At 46.3% G+C, this 25,081-nt stretch overlaps 1 protein-coding gene across 2 annotated transcripts in view; it reads left to right on the top strand.

Annotated features, from left to right (window-relative positions):
- The window catches only part of NID1 (nidogen 1), a 93,736-nt gene extending 81,556 nt beyond the window's left edge, over positions 1–12,180 (top strand). For both annotated transcript variants that reach the window (XM_060126074.1, XM_060126073.1), the window contains exons 15-20: positions 275–401; positions 4,059–4,230; positions 6,386–6,543; positions 9,036–9,159; positions 9,824–9,936; positions 10,921–12,180. In XM_060126074.1, the coding sequence (XP_059982057.1) occupies positions 275–401; positions 4,059–4,230; positions 6,386–6,543; positions 9,036–9,159; positions 9,824–9,936; positions 10,921–11,042 (816 nt within the window). In that variant the 3' untranslated portion in view covers positions 11,043–12,180. The remainder of the gene's footprint in view (positions 1–274; positions 402–4,058; positions 4,231–6,385; positions 6,544–9,035; positions 9,160–9,823; positions 9,937–10,920) is intronic.
- The last annotated feature ends 12,901 nt before the right edge of the window (positions 12,181–25,081 follow it).

Here is a 25,081-nt window from a genome sequence, read left to right as displayed (position 1 = left end):
ATAATTTAATTTTTAAAATGGACAAAAGAGGGACTTCCCTGGCCATCCAGTGGTTAGGACTCCGCATTTCCTCTGCAGGGGGCATGGGTTTGATCCCTAGTTGGGGAACTAAGATCTTGTATGCTGCGTGGCACAGCCAAAAAAAAGAAAAAGACAAAGACTTGAAGACAATTCATTTCAAAAGGTATCTAAATGCCTCTAAGCACAGGAAAGAGTCCCCCCATCATCATTCACTAGTAGGTGGACCACTCTCACCACTGGTCTGCACTTCCAGGATAAAGTCATCATTGGACTGGCCTTCGACTGTGTGGACAAGATGGTTTACTGGACCGACATCAGTCAGCCTTCCATTGGGAGAGCCAGTCTGCATGGTGGAGAGCCAAGCACCATCATTCGACAAGGTGGGCAAGCAAGTGTCAGTCTTCCTTTTCGGGTTTTGCTTCTAGCAGCCCACGTGGCTCTTGGGAGAGAGTGGAGGGGTGCGGTGTATGGTTGTTTGCAGGATATGGTAATCTGAGAGGGGCTGTGTTCTCAACCTCAAACATCGCCCTTTCCAACCTTCTCTGAAGAGTCCTCTGAGGACTCATCACTAAATCATGAACATCTTAGCTGGGATTTGTTGCTAGCCTAAGGAGAGTAAAATTAAAACGGGGTAAATGTCCATGCCTGTCTCTGAAAGCTTCTGTAGCCAGTTTTAAGGAATAATAAAGGCCAAACTCCACCATCCAGTTTGGATATACATTTCACCCTCTGGCTGCTGAGCCTAGAACCGATTCTCAGACTGTCTGCCCCAGGGTGGGTGGTCCATCAGGCAATAAGCAGATAGATCGTAAAGATGGAAGGATCACGAGCATATTGGCAAATATTGTCCCTGAGAAGTGAGTCTATTCGCAAGACAGTTTTCCAGTTGAAGGGTTGTCACTTCAACCTGTAATCTCATGGTGGGGTGGGTCTCCTCTCTTCTACCTCACCCCCACTGGACCTTGCTCAGATTGCCAGAAGAGTACGGAAAATCAGGCTGAACTCTTACAGACATTTCTGTTTTTGTTGCCTCACTGATGATAAAGCACATGGCACTTTGGCACAGCTTACCCCTCAACATTTAACCTCAATTCCTTAACTTACGGATGCTGATTTAAGCTGAGGACTCTATTATGTTAATGCCTACCTTCAACAAGCCAAGGCTATTTTACGTAGATATGTTGTATCAAGATTCAAGTCCATTATGACAAAAACCCAAGGGCCTGTAAAAATTCTCCTGTACTGAAAAGGTCAAATATTACACATCACGAAGTCTGTGACTCATCAGCTGACTTGCAGATATTTTCAATCAAAAGACATTGTCATGCCAATGATATTTGCTGTGTAAAATCATCTTGTTTCCTCTGCAAAACACTCAAATCAAAGATACATCCTTAAAATATATGAGCCTCTTTGGTATTTCTTTTTACTTGGGGCCAACTGTAGATTTTCCAATTTCCAATTTAACATTTCCCTAGAAGCTGGTACTCTGGAAGGGTCCCTGTGTCTGCGGAGTAGCCCCTGGGGCATGTTTTTCCTTCCTTGGCTCCTTCGGAAGAGATGATGCAGCAGGAATTAAACTGAGGTTGAGTTAAATATGTCCGACTTTGGACATAGACCTCAAATCCTTTTCTGGGATCCAGTATGCTATTTAAATAATGTCTGCTAGTTTTCATGGCTTGCTTTAATGAACAGAAGTTTGAAAATGCCTTTTTGCATCTTATCACTGTTAAAAATGTTGTTGCTATTATCTGTGATTTAACTTCAAAACCCAGTGGAAGAGGGGAGTAGGTCATCGTTTGCTATTTCCTGTTGCTTTTGGAACTGATAATCCAAGAAAGCTTTAAGCTCAGTAAGAAACATTCCAGACAAAAGCCCACTGTGAAAACACAGAATTAAATCAGAATGTGATCTTTGTAGAAGAAAGATCCCTAGGGATACATTTTTTTTTTTTAATTTCAAAAAGAGAGAAAGAAACTTCCACTTACATCTTCATCGTGGTATGTGTTGGTACATTCCTAGTGAGTGAAAATGGCAGTGTGTATCTTTTCTTTTTCTTTTCTTCTTAATTTCGTAACGTCTGAATCCTGGGTTTCTCTGTCTTTCCTTGAGTTAAAGTCCTAGCCAAATATCTTTGAAAAGTATCGTCATCTGTTTCCTTTCAACATAATCAGTGTGGAATATATTGCCCTGACGTCTTCCCATCTTGCCCTGACTCACAGCAAAGGATGAGGTTTTCCAGGCCTTTCCTTTGGCTCCTTATCCCATAAAGTATTTCCCTGGTTGGGGAAGGAGGTAGGGTTGCTCTTGGGTTTGACGTCAAGAGCAGGGCTGTTTATAAAGAGACAACGTGACACGGAGTTCCTTCCTGGAACTTGTAAAGAGACGCTCATTGAACAGCCTTCCCTGGTCCCACTGTTCTATGTGTGTCTGAATAGCTCATGCCTCTCAGACAGGATGTACTCATTCCAAATATACCCCAGAATGATTTCTTCTGATATTGTCTGAAAGTTGAAAGGGGCCTTTGGAGTTCAGTCTCACCATCTCTTTGCCTCTAGGGACATGGAAAATATTTTAATACTTCATAAATCTTTACTTTTGGATAGAACAATAAAGAACTTGTTTAAAATTAGAAACTGCTGTTTTTAATCCTTAATAAACTTCCTCTGTTGGGGGTCCTTTGAGGGGGCTTAGACATTGCCGGCATTCACAGTCATGATTGTATTAGGGGTCTAGTGAAAGCCGATGTGGAGGGGGCTGAAGGTCGGGATTGCTCCTCTATTGATGAAAGAACACAGTGCTGCACCTGCCACAACTAAGGAGCCAGCGAGCCACAACTAAGGAGGCCGCCTGCCACAAATAAGACCCGATGCAACCAAATAAATAAAGAAGAAATAAAACAGTGCTGGGTTGGTTTCCTCGTTCCAGGCCCCTGGGGCAGGTTAGCTCCATCCTCGGCTCTCCCCCTTCCTGTTTCCACTTCCAGCTGTACTAGATGACCTTCGATTCTATAATCAGCAGAGGGGAAAGAATCCCAGATGACACCAGTAAAACCCTGGTGGGGTTTTAGCTTTTAACTTGATTGTATTTCTAGTCAGGAAACCATTGCAATCTTGAACTCCTGATTGGGTTAGGTGGGTGCTGAAGGTTCCCATTGCAGTCAGCTGAGGCTGTGGCAACCCCTGGCTTGGAAATCAGTTGCTTATAGCCTAGTAGGACTTCTGGGTGCTATTCACAATTCCTGACACCCCTTCTTTGTAATCCTAATACTTGTATCGAAGTAGTAACGCTGTGATTTCTTGCATATATTATTTCTCTGAAATACCTTTTTCCCCCATTGATGAATAAGGTAAATCTGTCCCGTTCCCATCTTCAGATCTTCTGGTGCCTCCCCTTTGCATAAGGGATAAGCTCTAAGCGCATTAACACGGGCATCCTAATTTCATCTCTGGCCACCCTCCACCCTTGGGGTCTCCAGCCACACAAAATGACATATGGTTTACTTCAGGCCGTGTCTATTCTTCCTTTAGACCTATGTGCTGGTCCCACTACCTGGAAAACCTTTATCCAGGATCTTTGCCTGACAAAGTCCTGTTGTTTCTGCAGGAACCAGCTTTAGGAGGTGTTATCTCCCCCAGGAATCCTTCCCTGGTGTCCCCACGCTGAGTCCAGTGTCCCTCCTTCATGTTCCCACAGAACCTGGAACTCGGTCTGAACTGTGATTGGCTGTGGGCTTCTTCTTGAAGGCAGGGCCACAGCTTCAGCATCTTTATGGGCCTGGCTCCCAATGTAGTGCACAGGGTGGATGTCCATCGAGGGAATGAGTAGCATTTTTCAATTTGTCACTAAGTGTTACTTATCTTAAACAACAAGCATTTAACACTCCCATTTGTTTTTTCAAGGTGCAAGGATTGGATGCCAGGTGAAATAGCACTGAGTAATCAGAAAAACCTCATCTGACTTGCTTTAAAAAAAATCAGGAGTGTTTGGTGTTTGCTTCTAGATCTTGGAAGCCCATGTTTGGTGTTTGCTTCTAGATCTTGGAAGCCCAGAAGGCATTGCTCTTGACCATCTTGGCCGCAACATCTTCTGGACGGATTCTCACCTGGATCGGATAGAAGTTGCAAAGCTGGATGGGACCCAGCGCCGGGTGCTGTTTGAGACTGATTTGGTGAATCCCAGAGGCATCGTGACGGATTCCGTGAGAGGGTATCTTTGTGTAAATCTGTGTGTGCGTCTCTCCTATTTGCATCTGCCCTTTTGGATTTTCTCAAATGTTAGGCTATAACTCCAGCATTGCTCTCCTGAAATGAATGAGTTTAGGATGAGTGAGTCTACAGTCGGTGGCTTGCAGATATCCATGGCGAAATGGCAGTATGTTTACGTGTGATCATGGACTTGATACCGTGTTCCACTTTCCAATCTTTTACCAAGAGCCTTTGTAAGCTGACAGCTCAGAAATTGGATATTTCCACTTGGGTTGAATGTGAATCAACACCTGACTTGTATCGATCCCAGAAGAGTATCAAGGTAGCATAAATGTCCCCCTGGGGCTCCTTCCTGGGGGCCAACCCAGCATGAACACCTTGGAGTCCCTCCCTATGGGTTTTGTCAGCGTATCAGTGCTTTTTCTCCCTTTCCCTTACTGCAAGCTCTACATCTTACACACCGGGCCCGTGTCTCCTTGACGCTTTGACTCTTTCCCTTTGAGACCACACCTCTTGTTCTGTGGCCGCTCAGCCACCTGCCTGACAGCAGGTGCCTTGACCACTGCCTCTGCCAGCCTTGCTTCTGGGCTTCATCCCCTGGGTCTGCTGTGCCTTCCTGTGTGGTGACAGCATATGGGAATTATTCCCATGTGTTTATGTCAGTTATGGTGTTCTGGGGTTTTTTTTTTGTTGTTGTTGTTTGTATTTGCGGTACGCGGGCCTCTTACTGTTGTGGCCTCTCCCGCTGCGGAGCACAGGCTCCGGACGCGCAGGCTCAGTGGCCATGGCTCACGGGCCCAGCCGCTCCGCGGCATGTGGGATCTTCCCGGACCGGGGCACGAACCCGTGTCCGCTGCATCGGCAGGCGGACTCTCAACCACTGCGCCACCAGGGAAGCCCGTTCTGGGGTTTTTTAAACAGTTTTACTGAGATATAATATGTAACTTACGTTTAAGGGGAGTGAAATCGAGAGTAACAGAAAAATTCAAGTGAAGAGCCAGATCCAAGGGTCTTGGCAAAGGGAAATGTCTAGACGCCTGCAGATCCTTTTCAGCCGTTCTGTGTCTCAGTGTCTGCTAATGTCTTCACCATGGGTTCTTTATAAGTGTTTTTTTTCCATAATGAACTTTATTTTTTAAATTTTATTTTCATTTTTTTTGGCTGCACCTTGCAGCTTGCAGGATCTTAGTTCCCCAACCAGGGATGGAACCCAGGCCCTCAGCAGTGAAAGCGCAGAGTCCTAACCCCTGGACCGCCAAGGAATTCCCCTCTTTTAAAGTTTTTTGTTGTTGTTGTTATTTTTTTAACTTTTTATTTGATATTAGAGTCAAGTTGATTTACAGTGTTGTGTCAGTTTCAGGTGTACAGCAAAGTGATTCAGTTATACATATACATGTATCTATTCTTTTTCAAATTCTTCTCCCATTTAGGTTGTTACGTAATATTGAACAGAGTTCCCTCTGCCATATAGTAGGTCTTGCTGGTTATCCATTGTTTTAAAATTAATTAATTATTTTTTGGGCCACGTTGCGTTTTCACTGCTGCGCGCAGGCTTTCTCTAGTTGCGTCAAGCGGGGGCTATTCTTTGTTGCGGTGCGTGGGCTTCTCATTGAGGTGGCTTCTCTTGTTGCAGAGCGTGGGCTCTAGGCACCTGGGCTTCAGTAGTTGTGGCATGCAGGCTCAGTAGTTGTGGCGCATGGGCTCTAGAGTGCAGGCTCAGTAGTTGTGGCGCACGGGCTTAGATGCTCTGTGGCATGTGAGATCCTCCAGGACCAGGGCTCGAACCCGTGTCCCCTGCATTAGCAGGCGGATTCTTTTTTTTTTTTTAACATCTTTATTGGGGTATAATTGCTTTACAATGGTGTGTTAGTTTCTGCTTTATAACAAAGTGAATCAGTTATACATATACATATGTTCCCATATCTCTTCCCTCTTGCGTCTCCCTCCCTCCCATGGCAGGCGGATTCTTAACCACTGCGCCACCAGTAGCGTGTACATGTCAATCCCAAACTCCCTAACTATCCCTCCCCCCAACCCTTCCCCTCTGGTAACCATAAGTTCATTCTCCAAGACTGTGAGTCTTAAGTGTTTTCTAAGTGAACTTCTCATGCATCTTCATGTTTTTCTTCCTCTTTCTCCTCCTTTTCCTCCTCCAGGAATCTTTATTGGACAGACTGGAACAGAGATAGCCCCAAAATCGAAACTTCCTACATGGATGGCACAAACCGGAGGATCCTTGTGCAGGATGACCTGGGTTTGCCCAACGGGCTGACCTTTGACGCCTACTCATCTCAACTCTGCTGGGTGGATGCAGGTGATGGAAAGCCCCAGGCCTGGCTCCTGGGGTTGGAACAGTGCCTCGTTTTTTACCAAACAATTATTGTTACCCCCTGTACTATCAAGATTATCTGTTATGGGGAAGAGAGCTTAAGATAACTGCTTTTTTCCTGCACAAACAATAGCTGCATATCTTTGCTATGAAATTTATTGTTTCTCTAGGCTTGACACAGTCTAGGGAGCGCTCTTAATCTTCCAGGTCAGGGGTCAGCAAACTACAGCCTTGGGACAAATCCAACCTCCTTGGTATAACCCAGGAGCTATAAACGGTTTTCACATTTTAAAAAAAATTAATTAATTTATTTGTTTTTATTTTTGGCCATGTTGGGTCTTCATTTGCTGCGCATAGGTTTTCTCTAGTTGTGGCAACTCTTCGCTGCGGTGCGTGGGCTTCTCATTGCGGTGGCTTCTCTTGTTGCAGAGCATGGGCTCTAGGCGCGCGGGCTTCGGTAGTTGTGGCTTCAGTAATTGTGGCTCATGGGCTCTAGAGCGCAGGATCAGTACTTTTGGTACACAGGCTTAGTTGCTCCGCAGCATGTGGGATCTTGCCAGACCAGGGCTCGAACCCGTGTCCCCTGCATTGGCAGCCAGATTCCTAACCACAGCACCACCAGGGAAGCCCCGGTTTTCACATTTTTAAATGTTACATTTTAAAAGGTTATATACAGCACGTGGAAAGGAGGGCCTCTGGAGTGTGGAGTTCTGGAGTTTGGAGAGAGAAAACTGTAGCTGGAGTTTCAGCTTCCTATTTGCCACCAACAAAATTATCAGCATCTTGCATCAACCGTGCGCTATCGATCCCTCCCTCTCTCCTACTCATTTCCCTCAAGCATTTTAAGAAGCCCCGGTGAAGAGCCTTAAAGAAGCAGCCCAGGATCATGCATTCTCATTGCCTCTTGGAAAACAGGGAGGCCTCCATGGCAAGTTCCCACCTCACATAGGAAGAGAAGGGCCACATAAAGGGAAAAGAACTTCCAAAGATATAAAGAAGGTGTCTCATTCCTCCACATCCAATAGTACTTGTGTACAAAGCTTTAAAAGATGGAAGCAGAGTTTGATGGGCCTGCCTGCAGTTACCAGTGCCATCGTGTGCTCTGGACTCTACCCATTTTTACTGAGTGTATAATCTACATGGTCATTTCTAACTGAGTACTACGCCGTCATACGATGTCACCGAGGCCTCCAAAACACTGTGTATTTTAATTTGCATTTTTATAGGACTATTTAGGCAAGCTCAAGTGGTAATGCAACATTTCTTATTATAGGATGCTTCAGAGTTTCAGATTTAAGGCAATGACAACTTAATTCAGTTGGCATTAGAGCTATCTAAAAGTTTTTTCAATCCATAGACTTTGTCGCAGACAAACTAGTTGGCTCAAATTTATTAGTCTCACACTCCTGAGGCTCATTTTATGTTTCACATGCAAGAATCTGAACATCTCAGAAATGTAGTACAAATCACGCATTCAGCCTAGTCATACTCATTTTCAGTACGGTCAAGTCTTCTCCCAAAGACCAAGTAATTTGATATAAATACTCCACCTTTCAGACTGGGGACAAACTAAACCTTGGCATTTTCAGTAAACTATTTGTTTACATTAATAAAATAGATTGATACTGTAAAATAAATAAATGGTTATATAAATGCTTATATAATGTCCTGGGTTTTTGCCTCTTGGCTCACAAAACCTAAACTAGTTACTAACTGGCCCTTTAAGAAAAAGTTTGCTGACCCCCCAGAGCCTGTCCTCATCCTGATACCTATTAAGCAGGTCACAACTTAACATTCTTGTAGCTCCCGCTTGTCCCCGGGGGCTTAGGCAGGACTTGAGGCCAAGGAAGATAAAGTAATGCAGCCCTGATGTGTGCTCCTGCCTGGGCAGATTTGGGGTGTCCCTCAGGCGAGGGATGTGGGCAAGATGCTCAGTCGGGGAGGAATGTCAGCCATCCATCAAGTCTCTCTTGTGTTCCTGCTTTGTTCTAGACACTGTCGGGTGCCATGGGGGATGCAGGGAGTAAAGCGTGCACAGTTAAGTGAAAGCCCAAGCCTTAAGTTGGTCATGATGCGGGTATTGATGCGAGGCTGTGCAGCTCGGCAATTCTAAGGGCTCTGAATGCAGGGAGGGGAGGTGTGGAGAGGCTTCAAGGAGGAGGGGCTTGAGCAGGAGCTGGAAGATGGCATCGTTCCTAAGTCCCCGGGAACTGGTGAAACGGGGTGCTCTTCCTCTGCTCCAGCTTCTGTCTCCCCATCAGAACCAGGTATGGGTACTGGATGGAGGGGGTGTTGATCAATGAGGGGCCAGGGAGGATGAACAGACAACTTTCCAGTTTAGAAGAGCAACTCTTGTGTTCTCTAGGATATGAGCCTGTAGCGCTCCCTCTCACCCTTGCCCTCATTACTCTCGTTTTTGGACACAAAGGGCCCATTTCTTGTATGAACAATGGACGATTTGTGTTTGCCCCACACAGGCACCCATCGGGCCGAATGCCTGAAGCCCGATCAGCCCAGCAGACGCAAGGTTCTTGAAGGGCTCCAGTATCCTTTCGCCGTTACAAGCTTCGGGAAGAATCTCTATTACACAGACTGGAAGACGTACGTCAGCAGCTGGAGCGTGGGGGCCGGGGGGCCTGCCCTGCCGCCCTCTCTGGAGGCCACACCCTTCCCAAGTGGCCTCTTGGCTTGACCTTCCCGCCTCCAGAGGTGCCCCCTCTGCCTCGCCCTTTGGTTGTCAGAGAGGAGGGCAAGGAATGGGAGGCGGGGCTTCTAGGGAAGCAGGGGGTGCCACGTATCATCTGGATGCTCCTTGATGGGCAGCTTCAAGTGCAGACTTGGACTTCCTGAGCATGTCTATTCTCTCCCCAGGAGCCGATCTCGGTCACCTGGCTGGTGGGCTCCATGCCCCCATTTTATTTTATAAACTGCAGTATTCCCAAAGCCGCTTCTTGACCAGCTCTTCCCGCAGGAAGGTGGGGTTAAACCAAGCAAGCAGATGTGGCAAGGGCATCTGTACAGAAAGTCGATTTCCCAGCTTGGAATTTAGAGCCGGAGGGAAGAGCTAGCTGACCTTTTCCAATTTTTTTTTTTTAAGAAGCCAGAGAATTGCACGCTTGTCTCATCCCAGGAAGAGGGAGGGATGGCTAGGAAGCAAGGCCAGTGAATCTGTTTATGGCCTCCAAACAACAAAAGAGGCTGCCCCCTAGAGAAGAGTTCAAGACCTTAGATGTATTGTAACCTCCCATCTTTTGGTGCTCTGTAGGAATTCCGTGGTCGCTGTGGATCTCGCTATTTCCAGAGAGACGGATTCCTTCCATCCCCACAAAGAGACCCGGCTGTATGGCATCACCACCGCCCTGTCTCAGTGTCCTGAAGGTAACTCACCTGTGCTGTAACTGGTCAGGGGGCTGGAAGCACTCTGGGACTCAGAGCCCACACTCCGGCTGCTACCTATGTGGCCTCTCATAGCCCTTATCACGTGGCAGGTGAGACACAGTCCCTTCCGTCATGGGTCTTCATTATTGAGTAGGTGAGCCAAGATGAATCAATAGAAAATGTTAAAGAATGAAGTGGATAGAGGATAAGGGTGAGGAAAAGTCTAAAAGTATGCGGTCTTCAGGTTCCAAGGAGGAACATCAGTGTTAGGATCTCTGCTGCTTTAAAATCCATCCATTTGGCCTGCCAGCAACAGCAGTAATTCATAATAATAATAATTACCAGGCAAACATGGATGTGATACTTACTGTGAGCTAGGTACGTCACATATATTAAGTCACTTAGCATACTAAGTGCTTCGTATCCACTCGTTCACTTAATCCTTGTAGCAACCCTATGAGGTAGGTACTGTTATTATGCTCACCTTATAAATAAGGAAACGGAAGCCACTTGCCCAGAGTCACATGGTCACTTATGGTGCTCACGATGGCAGAACCAGGGATGAGCTATGCAGCCTGGCTTGAGTCTATGCTAGGCTGCCTCTCCAAATTCTCTCCCCTAACCCAACCTCCTTCCTGATTTCCCTCCTGTCCCCCAGTCAAGTGGCCAAGCTAGATAAAGAACACATTGTGCTTTAAAATTCCAACCCCATGTTCTGTTCAGAGCTGGAAAACCCTCCCTGAGATCTGTTTAATAGCTTCAATGGTAAATCTGCATAGCCCCCAGATCAGGAATCAAGGTTTTTGCACATCTGGCAAATCCTTAATGATGAGGAAACAGCCGATAGATAAGCTGAGCTGAGTGCCCTGTGCAGCCTTCCCTGTTCCCCAGGAGCCCCCACAAGCTTGGCCTCCCAGAGACCAAAAAGGGGTCTAGTATGGAGGCCACTCTCTTAGCTGTTGAGCTGACTTCTGCCTTTTCCAGGTCACAACTACTGCTCAGTGAACAATGGTGGCTGCACCCACCTCTGCTTGGCCACCCCAGGAAGCAGGACCTGCCGTTGCCCTGACAATACCCTGGGCGTTGACTGTATCGAGCGGAAATGAAGACAAGAGTGCCTCATTCCCTCTCTAAAGTATTTCACAGCAACACCCTACTTGAAAGGGTCCAGACTGAAAACTGTCTGACGTGGTGGCTAAGTGGCCACCAGGTCCAGGGCCAACCCAGCCTGAGCCCCAACAGCATTGCCCTCACTGTTCCCCAAAACATATGCCCTGCACTTCTGGAATGGGAAAGCCTCTACTCCTACACAAAGACAGAAAACCTCCCTGACCCCAACCCGCAGACAAGCTTATACAGCCCTGAGTGAAGATTATATGCCCCATCCTGGTGCTGGAAACTTTCCCCAACCTTAACACCCCAGGGGTGAGCAGAACCTCCCCAGGCCTGAACTGCCCCTTCCCTGTGGCCTTACGAGCTCAGCCTCACTCTGAGATACCCATCATCCCGTCAGCTGCTGAACACACCAGCCAGGATTGTCTAGGCAAGGCTGTGAGCAAAGGAGGGAGTTAGCCCTCCCACACTTTCGTCTTGGTGCTCTGATTTCCCTCTTTATACTCCTGGCTTTTAGCCTCTGAGTTCTGTACCACCTGCATCCTGCCCAAGGCCCACATTATAGAGAGCAAGCCCTGCTTTTTGGTCAAAACCCACCCTGTCAGAAGGATACGTGGGTATTTGGTGGATGATACTGAGAAGCCTCTCCCAGCTAAATTATTGGCATTTCAGCAGTCGTCTTTGGTAGTCAAATGCTCAAATCAAAGGAGTGTCCTGTAGTAGGACTTTCAATGTGTAGAGTCAGATGTTTGAGGATGGGGATTCTATAGATGTGCCTTAAATTATACCAAAGATTACCAGAGCACTTGGATCCTAGCATCTGGTCTCTGGGGTGGCACAGCCCCACTGCTGGCGCCTGTGTCCAGCCTCCCAATGGAGACCCATCTGAGACACAGGCTGGGGCTGGTACCAGTGATGACACCCCGTATAGTCCCTCACCTCTGGCCTCCACCCATGAGATCCAATCTACAATCAACCATAAGCTTTCTTCTCCTTTGTTTCTCCCTCTATCCATGGCCCTTGCTGGCTGTATTCTCATGCAAAATCACAATCCAGGAGGGCCAAACTGAATATACTAGTGATCCAGACCATTTATTGCTCATTGGTGTAATTAAAAGGACCATTGCCACATTTCATGTGTATGTTTCTACAGTTTGTTTAGAAAACCTCTCCTGACTATATATAGCTAGTGGGTTTTTTTGTTTGTTTGCTTGTTTTTTTTGTCAACTGCTTCCCAGAGTCCTAAAATGATAGAAATTTTGGATTGAAAGCTGAGATTAAGGAATTTGAGTCAGTAAAGATCGGGGTAAGGGAGTAGAGAAGACTCAGAAGTATCTCAAAGAGACTGACCAAGAGCAGGAATGGAAAGCCCAAGAGAAAGGGTGGAGGAGGGGATTTAACAATAGCAATGAGAAAAACTCTTAAATAACGCCAAAGAAAAAAATGGTATGTCCTTGCCAGAGAACACTTACACACTTGACATGGAAGAATATGCCTGTTTTTCTCCTTAAGGAAGAGACCCCTCTTCTTACCTGCAAACCTCAGGACACTCAGCCCCTCCCACCCCCTTTTCTGCAGTACATGAGACCTGAATCAAGAGAGCCTTTCCTTGAATAATTGGAGTTTGTTTTGAGAGGCACATATCCCCAAGAATCACAAGGTTTGGGGAACACATGGGTCTTTTATATAGCCCAACCCCGTAAATTAGTTTAATTTTATATTTATCATTCCATATTGAGCCCTCTATATCAAATGTTTTGTCATGACTTTGTATAATGTTTATAACTATCTTATTCATTTTACTAAACTCATTCTAAAATTTTGTAAATGATAAATTCTTAAACTGTGGAAACCATTGAAGGTGCTTATTAACTGTTCCCCAGATTTGTACAAGTATTGGATGATTATTTGAGTTTACAGCTGTATAAATATTAGTGCAGAAAATAAATTTTTTTTTTTTGTTAAAAAATCTCCCTCTATCTTGTATGAATGAAGATATTTAATCTCGGGAGGTGGATTCACAATGGAAAGATAGCCATTTAATAATCTGCAAAACCTATTTAGTCACCAGTGTTATAAGGGATGGTTTGTTTCCCAAGTGAGTCCCTGAACTTAGGGGCTGCTATTTGACTTAAAAATTAATTCTATTGTGGACATCAAGTCACCCTTTTAAACATTGTTTTCATTTTTTTTTTTTTTTTTTTTTTGCGGTTCGCGGGCCTCTCACTGTTGTGGCCTCTCCCGTTGCGGAGCACAGGCTCCAGACGCGCAGGCTCAGCGGCCATGGCTCACGGGCCCAGCTGCTCGGCGGCATGTGGGATCTTCCCAGACCGGGGCACGAACCCATGTCCTCTGCATCGGCAGGCAGACTCCCAAACACTGCGCCACCAGGGAAGCCCAAACATTGTTTTCATTTTTTAGAAAAATTTTAGCTACAGGCAATAGGGTTTCCTGATTCAGTTCTGAAGATGAGCTGTGTTTTTCTCCCCTCCTCATGTCCAGAAGGAACAAAGATACCTTCCTGACCTTGGCCACGGAGTGAGACCCCCGTTCCGTTCTAAGCTGCCACCAATGCGGAGTGCCACCCGTGCCGACCCCTGGGGGGATGAGAATGGACCGTTGACTTGGACAGAGTGAAGGGGGCTCAGAAATAGCAGGAACAAGGTGCTCAGAGCTGAAGTTGTTGTAGAGAAGGGACCTGGTACGTCAGGGCCTGCTTGTAAAATGGCACCGTAGTGGAATCAGTTACAGCCTGCCAATGTGGATTTATTGACAGGGACAACTTACGTTAGGGCTAAAACTTCCAGTGTTTGATTCTGGTCATAAAATCATAAAGGTGATGTCAGGGAAGATGGTGGAGTAGGAAGGTTTAGGAATCCATCCATCCGTCAAAACAGCAGTTGAACTGGCAGGAGCCGTCTGAATAAAGTACTTCGGAACTCTGTGTCCAGTAGAATGCTTGCAGCACCCAGGAGAGAGCTTGATGAAAGGCTGATACATTTTGGTCAATTTCCTCTTAATAGTGGCAACCATCACCCACCCCTCGGCCCCAAGACACTCAGCTGTGGGGACAGCAGCCCACGTTCCTAGTGCAGCTTGTTAGGGCCAGGGTGAGCGACAAGAACAACACTGCTCTCCAAAAATCAGATGTGTGGGTTCTGATCGCTGCTTTTAATTGTTTGGAGGCCAGCACAGAGGGAAAGGTCTTCCTGATGTTGGATTTGGCAATGATTTCTTGTCTATGACACCAAATGCACAAGCAACAAGAGAAAAAGATGAATTGGTCTTCATCAAAATTCAAAACTTTTGTGCATCAAAGGAGTGAAATGAGGGACTTCCCTGGTGGTCCACTGGCTAGGACTCTGTGCTCCCAATGCAGGGGGCCCAGGTTCCATCACTGGTCAGGGAACTAGATCCCACGTGCCACAACTAAGAGTTCGCATGCTGCAACTAAAAAGATCCTGCACGCGGCAACGAAGATCCCGCGTGCCGCAACTAAGAACTGACACAGCCAAATAAATATATAAACAAATAAATATCTTTTTAAAAAAGAAGTGAAATGACAACCAACCCATGAAAGGGTATAAAGTATTTGTGAATCCGATATCTGATAAGGGTTAATATCCACAATATGTAAAGAACTATAACTCAACGATAACAATAGCAAAAACAACCCAATCAAAAATGGACAAAGGATTTGAATAAACATTTTTTCAAAGAAGATATACAAATGGCCAATAAGCACATGAAAAGATGGTCAACATCATTAACCTTTAGGGGAAAGCCAATCAAAACCACAATTCGATATCACTTCACACACATTAGGGTGGCAGATGGCTATCAAAAACAGAAAATAACAGTGTTGAGGAGGATGTGGAGAATTGGAACCCTTGTGCATTTCCAGTGGGAACGTAAAATGGTGCAGCCACCAAGGAAGTCCATTTTGCGGTTCCTCAAAAAGTTGAACACAGGGGCTTCCCTGGTGGCACAGTGGTTGAGAGTCCGCCTGCCGATGCAGGGAACACGGGTTCGTGCCCTGGTCCGCGAAGATCCCTCATGCCGCGGAGCGGCTGGGCCCGTGAGCCATGGCCGCTGAGCCTGCGCGTCCGGAGCCTGTGTTCCGCAACGGGAGAGGCCACAACAGTGAGAGGCCCGCGTACCGCAAAAAAAAAAAAAAAAAAAGTTGAACACAGAATTATCATATGATCCAGCAATTCCACTCCTAGGTATACACCCAAAGAAACTGAAAGCAGGAGCTCGAACAGATACTTGTACACCAATGTTCATAGCAGCATTATTCACAATAGCCAAAACATGAAAATAACCCAAGATTCCATCACTAGATGAAAGGATAAACAAAATCTAGTGTACACATACAAGGGAATAATATCCAGCCATAAAAAGTAATGGAGTTCTGACACATGCTACAACATGGATGAACCTTGGAGTCACTGTGCTAAATGAAATAAGCGAGTCACAAAGGAACAAATATTATATGATTCTACTTATGTGAGGTACCTAGAATAGACAAATTCATAGAGACTCAAAGTAGATTAGAGTTTACCAGGTGCTAGGGGCAAGAGGAATGGGGGTTATTGCTTTATGGTTTCAGAGTTTTTACTTAGGGTAATGAAAAAGTTTTGGATATAAATAGTGGTGATGGTTACACAACATTGTGAATGTACTTAATGCCACATGTACACTTAAAAATGGCAAATTTTATGTAATATATATTCTACCACAATTTTTTTAATTACTAATGTAATATACCAAAAAAACATGGAATGTACACTTTACATGGGTGAATTGTATGGCATATGAATTATAATCTCAATAAACCTGCTTTCTAAGAATACACTGTAATTTAAAGAAAGGCGAGTTACCTAAGATTGGCAAAATGCTGATCATTGTTGTGGTTGGCTGAATTCTAAAGATTCCAAGATTCTAATCTAGGTGCTTTGCAGATGGAATTAAGATTATTGGTTAGCTGGACCCCAAGAGGCCAGTCCATCTAAGGATGATCTCTGTGTCTCCCTTGCCCCCTGGTTTCCTAGCAGAGAGGGAGGGAGAGAGGAGAGTGAATCTAAATGTTTATTTCCCTCTCCCTGCCGACTTGCTGAAGGTTATCTCTACCCCTTGACCACCGAAGGTCACTGCCCCTCTCCAGGTGTCCCCCTTCTCACGCTGTCTGCTAGGGTCCCAGGAACCACTCTCTTCCCTGGTCTCTGGACCTCAGGGAGGTAACAGCCTCCTGGCACTTTCCCCTAGGACTGCTCCGTTCCCTCTGAGGTTCCTCACACCCCAGCCATAACTTTAAACTTCCCTCATATTATCGTAACATGGATACATCTGGCTTTTGAGACTGCGACTGAAAAAAAATTGCACAGCCTAAAAGCTGAGAATTATGTACTATTCAGCAGACTTAACTGAGGACTTCACAGCCTCTCAGATCACTCTGAGACTCGGCTCCAAAGAGGCAAGGGAGGAGCCGGATAAATAGTTTTTGCAAAAACAAAAACAAAAAGCAAACAAAAAAACCCCCAGGGAGCTGGAACATCAAAAGATTCCTGTTAATTAAAGAACTAAAGAAAACCAGACATCTCAAGTTAATGAATTCAGCGCTTTTCCGTGTATGGAAAGATGCAAGAATCTGGGCTTCTTGAAATTTCTCATTTGATATGCACCTTAGTATTTAGGGCCAGTGTTCTGGTTTTCTCCATCCTGAATCCCCTCAGGGTGCATGGTCCAGGGTGGCTGCAGTGACTGATGGCAGCAAAACCCTTTGTTTACTGATATGGCAGGTGACATTCTTCGAGCACAAACCCTAACTGACACGTAAGTTCATAACTCTATGATCTCCTTTTGAGTATGTTTTTAAATGTTTGTAGTTTAGTTAAAAAAAATTAAAAAGCTTTTTTATAACCACACCTCACATGTACTTGTGTCCAGTTAGGATACATGTTAGTTACAGTGTAACTAGCAGGTATGAATTATACAGATGTACAGAAAAACGTACCAAAAAGTCCTATTTATTTTGTAGCTCATTTTGACTTTCAGGTGCAGAGCCTGCAACGGCAGAAAACTTAATTTCCTCACTCTGGGGAATTCTAGTTCACTACAGTAAATGCTCAGCCACTCTGGGGTCAAACTCAGTTATATTAAGGAGCATCGTTGCCCCATCCTTCCTCAGGTTCTCCCCCAGACCCAAATCTAAGCTCCCTGTGAAACTGAGCAGGACCCCATGAGGTCCTCTTGGGCACAGAAACCTTTTTGTCCCCAGTTTCTTATTTACAGGATAAAGACTTCAGCCGCCTAGACCTTCCCGAGTACCACAGGGCAGATTCAAACAATTACTAATCAGGGAAGGGAAGGAATGCAGAAACAGAAGAGGACCAGTCAAGAAACTATAGTGTAGCTATTAAAGCAGGATCCTCGTTCCTCCTCAAGGGATATATATATAATATCTTTCAGTTCTTCTGCGGGAATTAAGGCCGCCATCCAGGTGGAGGATGGTAACTTCAGGCTGAGCACAAGATTCCTGGAACATTACTCTGTTACCTCACCACCAACTAATCAGAAGAAAGAACACACACCCTGCAGCCCTCACCCCAAATTTTGCCTGTTTAAAAACTTCACCCCCAAAACCATCGGGGAGTTCGGGGTTCTTGAGCACAAGCCGTTTGTTCTCCTTGGCCCTTCAATAAACCTTTCTCTGCTCCAAACTCCTGAAACCTCACAACTCAGATGGGATTCTAACCCACTGTCTTTTAATTGAGATCGCACACCTGGTGTCAGGACTTCATGAAGCTCAGGTTCTTTATGTCTCAGCTCAGAAGGAATTCAGCAAGAGGTAAAGTGAGACGTAAGAAGTGGATTTATTTAGAGAGATACACATTCCATAGACAGAACGCGATCCATCTCAAAAGACGAGGGCGGCTCCGAAATATGGAGTGGTTTGTTTTTATGGGCTGGGTAATTTCATAGGCTAACAAGTGGGAGGATTATTCCAATTGTTTTGGGAAAGGGGCAGGGATTTCCGGGAATTGGGCCACTGGCCACTTTTTGGCCTTTTATGGTCAGCCTCGGAACTGTCATGGCGCGTGCGTGCGTGCGTGATTATCATATGCTAATATATTACAATGAGTGCATAATGAGGCTCGAGGTCTACCGGAAGTCGAATCTTCCGCCATCTTGGGCCTAATCGGTTCTAACCAGTTTTTGTCGTGTCCTCAATGGCTATGTCATCCTTTTAAAGGTTGTGCCCTGCCCCGTTCCCTCCTGTTTCACTTCGAGGGTTCGGTTTATTTAGCCTCACTATGCATGGGGCACACGAACTTGTGTCTGGTAACACCTGGAGCTTGTGGACGTGCTACTTTAGGATGCCTGAAGCCTTTCCCTCCGAGTGGCCCTCCGGGGGTGCTGCTGTGCTCTGAGGCTCTCTTGCCCCAGGGTCTCCCTCCGTGGGTGTCTTTGGTCCCCTGATCCTCGGGGGTCACTCTGCAGCCTCCTCATCCCGACTGCCTGGACCGCTGCGGCTCCCCGGCCCTTCTGCAGACCGGGTAAGGTGCGCTGTTCTTCCCTCCCCGAGGGAGACAAGGCAGTCGGTGGGCTGCCCTCCTCCCTCACTGCCCGTTCTCGGGGGCCACTCCCCTACTCCCGCCGGCTCGGCTCCCGGGTCAGGAGTGCCCTGACCTCCCTTCCCCCAGCCCCTGCTCTGAGTTCTTCTAGGGGCGGAGAGAGTGGGGACTCCTCTGCCCTCAGGCATGGCCTTGGCAGTCTTTTCGGTCTCACACCTTGTTCACCATCATTCCAACAACAGCCCTCCTGGGACCAATGTAGTCCCAGTGGTGTAGTCCCAGAGGGTCGGGGTGTAGAGAGAAAGGACACCCCATAGCTTGATGCTTCCAATGGTTGATTTACCTGCGTGTGTGCGCGCGCACACGCACGCACGCACACACACACACACACACACACTTTAAGAGGCCAATAAAAATGGGACTTCCCTGGCGGTCCAGTGGTTAAGACTGTGCTTCCACTGCAGGGCAACACGGGTTCAATCCCTGGTGGGGGAACTGAGATCCCACATGCAGCACGGTGCGTCCAGGGAAAAAAAAGAAATAATAAGGGTAAAACTGATCCAGAAAGGCTTTTTATTGGGAATAAGATGTTGGGTCTTAAAAAACAGACACACTGTGCAAATATAGTTGCTTTGATCAGCAATCCTCAAAGCCAATTGACTCTCCTTCTCTATTAAGCCATTTCATTTTAATACTTATAGCAGCTAACTTTTCTTACCTGAGGAATAAATGTTGGGGGTCTGATTACTAAGCCCAAGAGGGCTTCCACTATTTCATTTATCCACTCATGGATTTAGTTTAAAAACTACCACCACGCATTGAGTATCTGTTATGTACACATATAGTGTTGGGCCTCAGATAATAGAAATATTAACATTTAGAATTTCTTTCTTTTTTTTCTTTTTCTGGCCACTCCTTGTGGCATACAGAACCTTAGTTCCCCGACCAGGTATCGAACTCGTGCCCCCTGCACTGGAAGCGCAGAGTCCTAACCACTGGACCAGCAAGTGAAGTCCCAACATTTAGAATTTCTGACACTACAGAAGGCATGAAATGAATGGTCTCGTAACAGAAGTAGGTGAGGGGCTTTCAGGCATATTCCCGCAGGAGCTGAGCTCTCTGGGGCCAGGGATTGTACTGAGAAGGGGCTGCATTCAGGACCTATACCTCCTGCCTCTGGAGTTTCCAGCTGTCTTATGTCTTTTGCCTTCTAGCTGCTGAGCCTGTGGGTCTGTGTTCCTCTCTGCTCCGTGGGGACCTCTGATGTCCTTGGCGCTGATGCCCATGTGCCCCTTGAAGCCTCCCAGGCCCATTACTGCCGACTTCCTGCTCAAAGGCCTCCGAGGAGAGGGCAGTGCACGGAGCAAACCCCGCCTCCCCATACCCCTCAGCTCCTTCCACAGTACTGCCCCAGCTACTGTGCTGAGGGTGACAGACCCTCCTGAAGCAAGCAAGGGAATTGAGGACGATAGAAAATAGTCTGAGGAGGATGCAGCCCTGCACATCTCTCAGCCTTGCTCCTTGGCCCTGGAGCCCTGTCTGCTCCCTGCTGTGTGGGTCCACACCACCTGACAGGCTGCCCTGCCCCTCCCCCTGGGGTGCCTCACTCCGGCATCCTTTCCTTTCCCTCTAGTCTGGGTTATTCAGTTCAAGGTAGTCAATAAAAGACTTTCCAGGACAAAAACACATCACATTACAATAACATTTTATGGGGAATGGGAAGGACGTTCTAAAGGGCTTATTCACAGCCCTTTTCAACAGCTGATGGTAGGTTGGAAATGCTCTTGTATTGGGGTTCACTGGATACATTTGTAGAGTGGTTGTAACAGTTTTTTTTTTTTTGTTTGTTTCGTTTTTTGTTCTTTTGCGGTACGCGGGCCTCTCACTGTTGTGGCCTCTCCCGCTGCGGAGCACAGGCTCCGGACGCGCAGGCTCAGCGGCCATGGCTCACGGGCCCAGCCGCTCCGCGGCATGTGGGATCTTCCTGGACCGGGGCACGAACCCGCGTCCCCTGCATCGTCAGGCAGACTCTCAACCACTGCGCCACCAGGGAAGCCCACAGTTTTTTTTTTTTAATACCAACATGGACAATACTCTGAAGTTACATCTCTTTACAGCTGAGGGAACCTATGATGAAAAATGTTCTGAATAAAAATGTAAGAGGAAACATGGTTTTGCAAAATTCTTTTCTCAGATCCTGGAGCAAGCAGGTTGAGGAGGGCTGGAAGGAGGTGGAGGCAGGGCCCCAGCCCCCCTGGCGGAGCGGTCACTGCCCAGCTATGGCTCTGAGGTCCAGCACTGCTGGCTCCCTCACCTCTTGAGCCAGGATGCCTAAAGCAGAGCCTCTTACTTTGGAGAAGAACCCTTACAAGGGGCCCTTGTTAAAACAAGACGCAATTAAGAGATGAAAGGGCCAAAAAGCCTTGAAAAACAGGCTCTGAGAATGACGCCCTGGTTGCTTGAAGCACAGGCGAAGGTAGACGGGCCCAGACGACAGCGTGAGAGCTCTCCAGCCCCATTGCGTCAAGGTTTCTCCTTGGAGGCAATTCCAGAAGAGACCACTAGAGGGCAGGATACACCTCTCAATGCCTGCTGGGCATGGGGGGCGGGGTGTTGAGGCTCCCATGCCTGGCCGCTCACGTAACTTCCCCCGAAAGAAGAGGGGTTCAAGCTTTCCCACCGTCCTGCTAACGAACTTCCTTAAAAGTCAGGTTGCCTAACCTGCTACCAAAGGAAGTCTAAATGTTAGTGTCCCAAATGTGTTCAAGCCTCTATATTTTATTGCAGATTTCCCCCAAACAGCCCAGCATTTCCTCCCAGAGTCTTTTTTTTTTAATTGAAGTAGAGTTGATTTACAATGTTGTGCTAATTTCTGCTGTACAGCAAAGTGACTCAGTTATATACATGTAGACATCCTTTTTTAATATTCTTTTCCATTATGGTTTATCCCAGGAGATTGGATAATGTTCTTTGTGCTCTACAGTAGGACCTTGTTATCTATCCATCCTATATATAATAGTTTGCATCTACTAATCCCAAACCTCCAGTCCATCCCTCTCCCTCCCCCCCGCCTCTTGGCAACCACAAGTGTGTTCTCTGTGTCTGTGAGTCTGTCATCTCTATTCAGTAAGCATTTATAGACATCTGTACATGACATGAGGAACACACAGTGACGAGGAACACACAGTATTCCTAAGTGTGCCTCTGTGTACACGTGAGTGTACCCTTCTCTTCAGGGACCAGGTTCCCGGTGTACCTCAGTGGAGAATGACACACAATACAAGGCAAATTCCAGACCATGCAGGCCCCTTGCAAACAAGACGTTGCCCTCACCCACAAGTGTGTCTCGTTGCTTAGTCAACATGGGTACCAGGTGGTGCTGAGTGATGAGTTCCAACGTTCAGGCCTTTAAGAGATGAAAGAAGGGAGGGCGCCCAGCAGGGATCCCAGAGTGAGATTTCCTTTACTGAATGTAATGGGAAATGGGGTCCCTCCTCATTAGAACCTTGTGAAGTAGAATTTACTGCACCCATTGGTCATCTCGGGAAACTGAGGCCCAAAGTGAAGTAAACGTGGCAAAGATCATGCACTTTGTATCAGAGCAGAGTCCAGCTCCAGATCTGGTTTGCTCTAAAGGCCATGCTTTTCACATCCTTCCCACCTTTCCCTTACAAAATATTTTAAGTGGAAATTTATTTTTACTTTATCTTACTTTATTATTTCTTTGTATTTAACGCATTTGCATTTACAAAACTGGAAAACAAACATAAGGTACAAGAAGAAATCTCATTATTCAGCGATCATTCATACATTGGTATCTTATCCCAGAAATGTTCTAAAAATTGTTATATTTTGTAAAAATTACATAAGAAAAGTGGGATCCTGCTAAATATACTTTTAGATATTTTTGTTTTCCACTTAAATGTGCACATGAATAGCACTTTTTTTTAAACCTTTTTTTTAATTGAAGTATAGTTGATTTACAATGTTGTATTAGTTTCAGGTGTACCAAGGTGTCCTTATTCATTTCTCTAGGATAAATTCCAACTCACTATTATTTGAAATTTTATGGCTTTTAATAAATACTGCCCAGCTGCCCCTCAGAAAGTTTGTACCAACTTACACCCACCAGCAGGAGTGTTTGGAAGGGCCCATTCCCTATATTTTTGCCTTTTGGTGGTTCTTTGTTTTTCTTCTCTTTTTTTTTTTAATCTTTGACAATTAGAAGATACCCACGGGGGTGTTGTTTATTAAAACCTAATTTTTTTAGTTGAGTTGAACTTTTTAAATGTATGCTCCTATTTTAATTTCTTTTGTAAATTTAGTCTTCAAGTCCTTAGTTTTTTAAAAAATTGGGACAATCTTATGGATTTATAAGGGCCCTATACATTTTAAAGTTAATTAGCCTTTTGTCATAGACATTGCAAATAATATATCCCAGGGATTTTCGGTTTTTGTCTTTGTGGTTTCTTTACCATATAGAAGGGTTTAATCTATAGGTAGTCAATTTTACTACCCCACATACCTCCCAAAGCAGCATGAACTAGAGTTAAAGCACTGACCTAGAAGTCATGAGGCCAAGCGTGTCCAGGTTCTACCCTGTAGATAATATTTTCCAAGACGGCCTCAGCACCATCTCCCATCCCACGTGTTCTTAAAAAGTTGTGTTGATGTGATGTTGTGTTGATGTGATGTTGACATTCCTCCCTTTGAGAAGCAGGACCACGTTCCCTCTCTGAATTGGGGGGGCGGGGGGTCTGTGACTACAGAGGGGCTATGGTGTGATTTCTGAGGCCAGGCCTGAAAGGTGGAATAGCTTCCATCTGGTCCTCTTGGATTCTCTCTCTAGGAACCCGGCCTCCATGATGCGAGGAAGCTCAGGCCACACGGGGTGGCCACGTGTCTGGGCTGGCAGCCCATCCTGAGCTCCCAGCCGACAGCAGGCATCAGCTACCAGACATGCAGGTAAGAAGACCCCCCCAGACGAGTGCAGCCCAAGCCACTGGCTGACAGCAGTCCCACAAGCACAGCCCAGGTGACCCCAGTCCACACCCATGACCATGAGAGATAATAATAAAATGATTATTGTTTTCAGCCCAGTGTTGGGGAGAACTCGTTACAGAGCAGTGGATAACTGGCATTTGCTGGGGATGACTGATAGTAAAAGCCCTGAAACCATGCACTGCCCTGGCCCTCACCCAGTTTTGTTATTTGGAAAATGTGAATTGTCACAAAGCAAGCAGGATCCTGTTCTCTGGGCAGCACATCACAGCCGCAGAACTTGAACCCTTGATTGACCCTGCCGTGCATGGCTGACACACAGAGTGGATCTTCAACACAACCTGTAAGTAACAGGCAGGCTCTCCTCTCTCGAGAAACAACTGGTTCCTTCCACTCAAAGGGAAAAACAAGAAGAGGAAGAGCGGCTGCCTGGTCTCTGCCAGTCATGGAATACATCTTAGCAAAGGATCAGATTTGAAACTGCTTTGTGTCCTGGTTCACTTGGTCCTACCGGGAAATAACCTGATTTGAGTGGGAAACACCCCTGTGCCATTGAGATGCAAGTGGGATCCTTCGGGAGAGGAAAAAAATAAACTGATTATGAAGTTTGAGATAAACAGCAGCGTTTAGTGCGTTTAAACGTTCACTGGGGTTTCAGGTTTGGGCTTGAATAATTCATAAGTGAGGGATGGTTTGCTGGCCCTTCGGCTATAACCAGTTGGAGATGAGCTCTTTGGGGTCCTTGTTTCCGGATATGCCCCTTCCTGCGGTACATCAAGCAGACGTGCGTTCCAGGAGTGGGAGGGGTCTGGGTGAAGCCTGGGTCCGCCACGTGTTGGGACAAGTCCCTGCACCTGTCTGAATTTAGGGTATGAATATCCATCTCATAGTCACGGTGGGGCTCCTTGGGGTAGGAGGTGAGAGCGCCTGGTGTGCAACAAGAACACAGGAAGTGTTGCTTATTTCTGACCTTGGCAAAGCACTTTAAAAATTCACGTAATGCTTTCACCTTAGCTAAACTGTGGGAAATGCAGTGTAAATACTTCTGTTTCCTGTGTGATTACGCTGAGGCACAGGAAGGTTAAGTCTCTTGTTTAAGGTCTCACCATTAGTGCATTTCAGGTATGACATGCAAATGGACCTCTCTCCAGTGCCAGAGCCCATGTTGTCTCCATAATCCAACCGTCTTGCCTGAAAGTTCATTCATCCCGTGCATTCCTTGAGCACCTACTTTGTGCCAGATGTTGGGGATAGAAGCAGGATTCAGAGATAAACAGGAGGATTGGGAGGGCCAGGCCTGAGCTGCGTCTTGAAGGGAAAGAGGAGTTTGCGAAGCAGATAAAGGAAGAGAGGGCATTCCAGACAACAAGAAGAGGATGTGCAAAGGTCAGGGGACTCTGAGGAATCTCAGACAGGGTTGTCAACAACGGGCCACTCTTTAAGGGGAGCAGGAA

The sequence above is a fragment of the Lagenorhynchus albirostris genome, chromosome 16 (genome assembly GCF_949774975.1).
Source record: "Lagenorhynchus albirostris chromosome 16, mLagAlb1.1, whole genome shotgun sequence".
NCBI lineage: Eukaryota > Metazoa > Chordata > Mammalia > Artiodactyla > Delphinidae > Lagenorhynchus > Lagenorhynchus albirostris.
The sequence above is the reverse complement of the archived record's forward strand: the minus strand, read 5'-3'. Positions and strand labels throughout refer to the sequence as shown.